The sequence below is a fragment of the Alosa alosa genome, chromosome 11, assembly GCF_017589495.1.
Source record: "Alosa alosa isolate M-15738 ecotype Scorff River chromosome 11, AALO_Geno_1.1, whole genome shotgun sequence".
Taxonomy (NCBI): domain Eukaryota; kingdom Metazoa; phylum Chordata; class Actinopteri; order Clupeiformes; family Clupeidae; genus Alosa; species Alosa alosa.
The window spans coordinates 3,730,611-3,738,879 of record NC_063199.1 but is presented as its reverse complement, the minus strand read 5'-3'; the positions used below and the strand labels follow the sequence as shown (position 1 = coordinate 3,738,879).

Genomic DNA, 8,269 nt, shown 5'->3' with positions numbered 1-8,269 from the left:
CTCCGTCGGTGGACTTGAGTGAGAGGAGGTGGAGGTTAGCGGACTCCAATTACACCGAGGGATCTTGGCATAGCAGAGGCGATTGAAGTGGATTGCATGCATAGCTCCAAGTGGTGGTATGCGACACTAGGCATTCAGTTGAGCCAGAGGTCACTCCTGTCATATGGGCATATGTGGTGGGGAGGGGGCTCCTGTGCAATCTGTTCCTCCTCTCCTGGTGAACCCCCACCCACCACCACAACCCCAACAGCCAGGTCACCCTGCGGGCCGGGGGTTTACGGCCAGCTGCCTTTGAGCAAGGGCAGGGTGGGGTGGACAGACAGTCTCCAGGGCAGTCTCTCTCCATTGTTCCGCCTCTCTGGATGGTGGATCTATTTTTTATGACATCATCATGGTAACCCCCCCCCCCACACACACACACACACACACACACACACACACAGACCACCACCACCCTTTAGACTGTTGTGACAGCTGGAAGCCAAAACCCTCTGTCATACCCCGCCCCCCCCCACCAACACACCCCCCCCCCCCCCCCCTCCGCACCTCATGCCGCCCCCCTATTCAATACTATTGATGAAGTGAAGGAAGAGCGGGTCCCATATGTCTCCCAGCCTCCAACTCCGCCCTGTATTCATTGATAATTTACACTATTGATCGCTGTTAGTTATAGGGCGCTGTTAGCACATCGCAGTGGGACGCTCAAGTGACCTTCTGTGGAGGCACAACTCTGCTAGCATTAGCCACTCAGGAGATGGCTAATATCACCCATAATCCCTTTCAAATGAGTAGGGGACGATCAGCACCATTGATAAGGGGAAGGTTAAGTGGCCGCTACTTGACCAGTGTTTAAGGTGTCATGTGGTTAGTGTGGTTATCTGGAAAGATATACAAGGCGAGCACTTCACACTTTGGAAGGGAGTGAGCTGAGTTTTGAGGAATTGTTGAGTATGGTGTTGTGCAGGCGTGTTATGGCTATGGACGAGGCTGTTAGCCGGTCAGTCGGGGGGGGCAGTAGGTGTGTGTTACGGAGGGGTCGGTGGAAATATGGAGCGCAGGTGGTGGTGTGTGAAATCACTGTGTCCTCGGATGTGTCAGATGAAACACCTGCTGCGCGCGCCTAATGTGTGTGAAAAGTGTGTATGTCACCGTGGAGAATGCTTCCCACTTGCCTCCGATATCTGGGGCCCCTCTGAGGGAGAGAGAGAGAGAGAGAGAGAGAGAGACAGACAGATGAGAAAGAAAGAGACGCAGAAGAACAGTGCGAGGGGAGGTGAGGAAACTGTGAAGCAAGCAGACAAAGAGGTGGAGGTGGGAATTGAAAACAGGCAGATTTAAGTGTCTGCTGCTACCAGAGGCCCCTGTTAAGTCCAACCACTTAGAGCCGAACAAGAACAAGAAAAATGGATTCCTTTTCATCTCCTCCAGAGCTTGGAGGACAGAGGAGGCTCCTTGAGCCTGGTGGAGCTGGGATGAGGGGGTAATAACCGACCGACACTGTCAGATTTATTTTAATGGCTAATGACCTAATTGCCTGTTTAGCAGGCCTGTCACATATCAAGTGACAGGCTGACTAAATGTGGAGAGCAAATATTATTACAGGATCAGCGCGAGTTTCTCTGGAGCTGATTGTCAGCCGTTCCCTTTAACACGGCTCTTATTTCAGTAGTTAAACAGCAGTGTGCAGCAGTGTGGGGATATTACATGGCCTGGGTGAAGTAGAGCTGATTGGTGAGGAGGGGTCTGTGTGTTGGGGAGTGCTCAACACCTGCCTGAGTGACTGGGCCCATATGTAACTGTAAAACTTTGGGCATTTATGTGAGCAGTGTGTGTGTGTGTCTGTGTCTGTGTATGTCTGTGTGTATAGTGTGTGTGTGTGTGTAGACATGTGTGGCTGTATGTGAATGAGCATATACACCTGTACTTGGCTTGTAATGGACATGCCATAGTAAGTGGCAGGTCTCACTTCCTTGTGGTCGCAGCAGGCGTGTGCAGTGGCCTGTGGAGATTGATATTTAAGGGTTAAGAGTGTGCTGCTGCTGCTGCTGGTCTTATAGAGTGGCCATGTTTGCTCACTCTTCAGTCTCTTACTGCTCTTGTGACTCACGTGTTCTGTTGCCATAGCCACAGGCAGGGGAAAAAAAAGGGGAGGGGGGGTCACAGTGGATTTCACAAACGGATTAAGATCCAGTGAACTGTTAACACACCACCATCGTGCGAACGCTTGTGAACGCTGATGAGTGTGTAGAGGCCTTGTACATCACAGCAGGGTGGGGGTGTGGCTAATGCCTATCATCAGAATACATGTGTGTTAAGCTGCACCTCAGATTAACGCTACTTTGTTGAATTGTTGTTCTTACGGTGCACAATTGTGGCAGCCGTAAAGGGGATCCTTGCTGTTTGAGGTTGAATGTCGTTGCTATGGTCCTGAGGGTACCAGCCCTGAGTTTTGGTCCAGTGGGGGCCTCGTGGCCTGCTGGCCCAGTTTTGTGTGGCAGGGCCCTCACCTCTGTAGGACATGCTGGAGTCATGACCCCACCGGGCTCCGAGCGAGGACAGTCTGGGATGGCCGTAGCGTGTCTCTCCAGTCTCCCCCTCACGTCCGCCTGGGTCTGCAGGGACTGGCAGACTGACCCGTCTGTTTCTGCAAAATGTATTTCGGCACAGTCTTGGTTGGGGAAAAAAGGTCAGGCTATCTTGGCTGTAAAAAAAAATACTGTCTTAATGTGCGTGTGTGTGTGTGTGTGTGTGTGTGTGTGTGTGAGAGAGTGCATGTGTGTGATATATCTCAAATATGGGCCATTGCCGAACAGTGCTGCTACTGCTGCTGCTCCTGGTGCTTCTCCTCCTCCTCAGCTGCCTGCGGACACGAAGCTTCGCCCCCTGCTCTCTCCTCTCTCTCTCTCTCTCTCTCTCTCTCTCTCTCTCTCTCTCTCTCTCTCTCTTTTTGATGGTCTGTTGAGATAGGCCAGCCCAGCCCCGACTCAGAGATCTCTCTCACTCACACACACACAGAAACCCCGCAGGGGATCGATGGCAGCCCGATTACAGCCAACCAGAGTGGGAGACCCTTGCCATCGCAGCCGGCAGGAAATGGATCGTTAGCCCGGTCTCAGATACGCACTCGCAGCCAGATCTTTTCTCAAGGCTGGAACCAAAATAAAAAATCAGGCTTGTAGTCAGCCTCTGTAAAAACACCGTAACACCCAGAAGAATATCACAGCGGTTAGCATCAATTTAACAGCTCCTCAGGTTAAGGGCATAACAGTCTAACTTTAACTGTTAAGAGTGAATCGGAGATGAAAAAGGGTTTTTTTTCTTTCTCTTTTGCGTCCGGATGAAACACGAGGCCGTAATGAAAACGCTGTGCTCCAGTGACTCTCCCGAGTGATGTTTTAACTGTCTGCAGCGCGGCTCCTTGCCTGTCTGCTGCTATATAAATATGGCGGACGGCTTGTTTTCGTTTCCCAGGCCCAGGCAGTTGACACAAGCCAGGGACGATAATGCTTTGGGTAAACAGGCAGACAATAGGGCAGCCCCTGTTCCCACACTGACCTGTCAGGACCCCGAGTTTTGTTTTCCTGCTGTCTGCTGGAGCTGAATGAAAAGGAGACACATCTGTCTTTGATTGTGGCATTAGCCTGATAAATAAATAATGAATCAGGAAAGATCCCCAGTCAGTCACAGTTACATAAAATGCATACATGTGCGTTGGTGTATAAAGACATGGATGAATAAATACACACACACACACATGACAAAAACAAACATCAATTTGTGGGTTTTTAGATAACTTGAAAATTATGCATTCATTCTTTCCAGTTATATTTTCTAGATATTTCCATGTATTTTTGAGTGTCTCCTTAGCCCAGTGGTCTCCAGACTACGCACCTCATTTTGGGTGGCCCCCCAAAACATGTCCGCGGTATATAGCATCTGGCCCGTATGGGAGTACGACATCGTCAAACTATGACTTCCGTAATTTCCCCCATTCATTCATGTAATACTCTTTTTGTCCACTAGTGGTTGTTTTGGCGCTGTTTTGCGTTTGCCATCGAAAAAACGGAATGAAATGTAGGCCTACCTGCAAACAATGCAAGAGGCTGACTGCATTAGTGCTCAAAGTATTCTAGAAGTGTATCAATTAATTTTTAATAACTAACTAAGTCAAGTCATATTTCTGGGACTTTCTAGGATAATTATTTCTATTTTTTATTCTCTCGTTCAAATGTTCATACAAATTCATCAAGTTCTCATTAGGTGAGTGAAAGTGGTCATTTCAGATGTTTTTGCCTGCACTTCATAAAACTCTCATAGTTTGAGAACTTCAAATTATTTGTAGGATATTGCTTGTTCACAACTTGAGCTGTGTATGCAAATACACAGAGTTCAGAGTTCACACATTTTGGATAGAATACACTTTTGGGACTCCCTGCTAATACTTTTGGGAATGTTAAAGTCTTTTTATTAGTATTATTTCATTTGAGCTACATTTTACACTGATATGGCATGATTGCAATATAAACACAGCTAATAATGGTATTAAATTGCAGTAGCCTATGATTAAATGTAATGGAATATTCAACTAAGGTAGACTGCTGTTGTTCACAGCACTAAGCTATTTATGTGTACTAATATACACCGAATCTCTGGCCCTCTCTTAGAGCCAGGCATAGTGAGCTGGCCCTCGGAAGAAAAAGTTTGGGGACCACTGCCTTAGCCACTGTGGCATGAAGTGTGAGTTTTTTAAACATTGGCATTTAAATGGGAAATGTCCCTCTGTTCTCCCTGTAGGTGGTTGTGCCCACCCGTGTTGGCCAGGTGTACGTGTACGACACGGTGAAGGGTGAACAGGATGAGTACGATGTCCCCCCGCGCCACATGCCCCCAGGATCCCAGGATATCTACGACGTGCCGCCCACTCGTGCCCAGTACCATCAGCAGCAGGTGAGCATGGACACAAACGCACATTTGTATGCATGAAAACACAGACACACAAACACACACACACACACACACACACATACATGCACACACACAGACACACATACAAAGTATTCACATTATACATATACAGTAATGTACACCTCGCGAGCCACCTGCAGCGCTGATTTAGATCATAACCGGGTGAGATCCGGTGCTGACCTGGTGCAGATCCGTACCAGCTTTGGGCCAAGTTGGCCTGAGGCTGGACTGCCATGTTTGTGTTGCTTGCAGTGCCCTGCCGTATGACGAGGCTGTCTAAGTATGGCTAAGGCGGCCATTTTGACTCCCGGCCATTTTTCTCGGTTAGCTTAATTAAGCTTAGCGGTCATCTGTCTGTGAAGCGGCCATGATCTCATTAATGTTTGATGTGTTGGGAATATTAAATCCACCCTCTTTCACGCTTTTGCTTTCTTTTTTGTCTCTCTCTTTTGTTGACTATCTAACTCTTCCTCCCTCCTCTCTTTCAGGCTTTTTTCATCCCTCCTGCTCTCCACCTCCTCCTCTCTCTCTCTCTCTCTCTCTCTCCCTCTCTCTATCACTTTCTTTTCTGCCTCATTTTGTCTGTATGCTAAAACCCACATTGGTGCTGCAATTGCACATCTATTTTTAGATGAGGTCATGCGTAGCTCGCAGAGGAACTAGATATATCAGTGTCTGGAGGCGCTCGAAAAAGAAGGTCGGCATGGGATATTTTTTCTTCCAGCTTCGTAACTGTGTGTGTGTGTGTGTGTGTGTGTGTGTGTGTGTGTGTGTGTGTGTGTGTGTGTGTGACAGAAAAAGAGAGGTGGTGTTTGTCCAGTGTGATGTGCTCCTCGGTCTTTATTTGAAGGTGAAAGTGCTGTCAGAGAGATAGAGAGAGATGTCCCCTCTTCTCTCTCATACCCCCTCTCTCCTCCCCCTCTCTTTTTCCTGCCCAGGCCACTGGGCCCTGGAGATATGTGGAGAAGGCAACAGAGCCTGCAGCAAAGGACATGCACACACACACACACACACACACACACACACACACACACACACACACACACACACACACACACACACACACACGTATATACACATATGAAGACATCTACACAGCAAGCAGTCATACATACAAGCAGACACACACACCAACGTTTAGCAACACACTCAAACACATCTACCCATTCATGTATGCATGGACGGACGCACACACACTCACATACACATATCCACATACACACATAATCATATACAGTGACACAGTAACCTCCCAGAAGATCCTTCCCAGGATAGGATGACAAACAGCTCGGAGGATTGGGACAGAAATGAAAGAGACGGGACCAAAGAGAATATTTACGCACGCGGCGATGATGGGCCTGAGCACCTTCAGTTCTGCAAACCCGTGACATGTTGTCATCTAATAATGCAATCAATTGGCACTACGTTGCAGTAAAATATGTTAGTTGTTAGTTGCAACAGCATGCACTTCCAGTGCTTGGTCCCTAATAGTAATAATCTTTATAGAAACAATAAGGCTTTGCAGCATCGGCACTGGCTGTAGCCTGCTCCTCTGGTGTTTGGGCCCTAATGCGACAGAGAGAGGAGATACAGCACATAAATGTGTTTTCACTGCAGAGGGGGGAGACACATTTCAGGTCAATAAAGAGATGAAGAATAGATATGGAGAGTGCAGGGCGGCCGTTTATACAGCTTATCTCCTCCAGCGCGGCGTTGGCTCTATAGCTGCTGCGCAGTGCAGCGTAGCCTCGTGTCGCTGAAACAGCAGTAAATCTCTCCTGAGGAGACTGCAGGGCTCAGGCACAAACAGGAAGTCAGAGGCTTGCTGACGGGCAACAGTATGGTGGGGATGCTCCAAGGGCCAAGGAGTCCCAGCTAATGGGTTTCCCTAACGGCATGGTGGGTAGTGGGTGGCAGCACTCGGAGCCATGGCCTCGTCAGACCTCTGCACACCTTCCTCTGCATGTACACACTTGGAATTTTGATGAGGCCCATGTTCTCAGAGCAAATCCTCTGCGCCCTCTGAAATGAAAGTTAAAAAGAGCAGCCTGATCAAGTCCTCTGGCAAAGTGCCCTGAGTTTGTGTTCTCTTTGATTTTGGTATTCATAAGTTTCTCTCTCTCTTACACCATCTCTCTGTCTCTCTCTCTCTCTCTCTCTCTCTCTTATCTCATTTAAGTCGCTTCACACTTGCCCCATCCAAACCCTCCCTCTGGAACAGATTGTATCACATTGTTTGGGCAGCATTAGAATTGCTAATCCTCTCATCAGGAGACAGCAGGGGTGGGTGTTGGGGCTTGGTGTGTGTGTGTGTGTGGTGTGTGTGTGTGTGTGTGTGTGTGTGTGTGTGTGTGTGTGTGTGTGTGTGTGTGTGTGTGTGGTGTGTGTGTGAATGGGATGAGTGTGTGGGGTTAATTTGCTGTGAGTTAATGAAGGTGCAGAGTAGATGGAGAAATCATAGTCAGCATAGCTCATCACAGCACTGTAGCTCATCTGGAACCACACTCACTCACTCACTCACTCACTCACTCGCCCACCGGGGCTGAATCTTCTCAGAAAGATTGCTAATATTGTGCGTTCCCACAGATTGGGTTGTTTGATAGAAGGGTGTGAAAGGGACCAGTGTGTGTTTGCTCAGTGTGTCAGTACTCACACCCTCCTGGCGAAAGTTTGGAGACTCCAAAATAGTTGCGAGGTTGTGCTGTTAGTAGGAGATTCTTTCTCAGGCATGCAGGCTTGTCTCTGAGCATACTGCAGCATGCATGTCATCAACAGCATCCTAATGTCTGCTAGTGTGTATCTGATTTACTTAATTATAATAAACAATGAGTTGAGTTACTGAATCTAAGCCTTGGCAAGAGTTTGTGCTTTCCATTGTCCGTTTGAGTCGTGTATATAAGTGTGTGTGTGTGTGTGAGAGAGAGAGAGTCTTTATGTCTTCACTAAGATAGGATATGGTTGGAGTATGGAGTTGGAGTAAATCCCGTATCACCTGCAGTACTCTCTCTCTCTCTCTCTCTCTCTCTCTCTCTCACACACACTCTCTCAGCCTCCATGTTTTGTGAGAATGGGTGAAAGTGTGTTGTGGCTGATGCATGAGGTGAGCACTAGGGGGATGGGTGGAGGATAAGCAGCAGGCGGAGAGCGGACCACACATAGGTGGATGGGAGTGATGAGGCGGAGAGCGCCTGTCAGGGGCCCCGGGGTGCTGGGGGAAGGATTAAGGGAAATATTATGGCCCCCTCCCCCAACTTTAGAAAAACTACCTTAGCCACATTAAAGTGGATTAGCCCCCACCACACAC

The 8,269-nt window shown here is 48.3% G+C and overlaps 1 protein-coding gene across 3 annotated transcripts in view; it reads left to right on the top strand.

The window, feature by feature from the left end:
- bcar1 (BCAR1 scaffold protein, Cas family member) overlaps nt 1-8,269 on the top strand; it is a 79,508-nt gene that overhangs the window by 65,474 nt on the left and 5,765 nt on the right. For all 3 annotated transcript variants that reach the window (XM_048256820.1, XM_048256821.1, XM_048256819.1), the window contains exon 3: nt 4,795-4,947. In XM_048256820.1, coding sequence (XP_048112777.1) covers nt 4,795-4,947 — 153 coding nt within the window. The remainder of the gene's footprint in view (nt 1-4,794; nt 4,948-8,269) is intronic.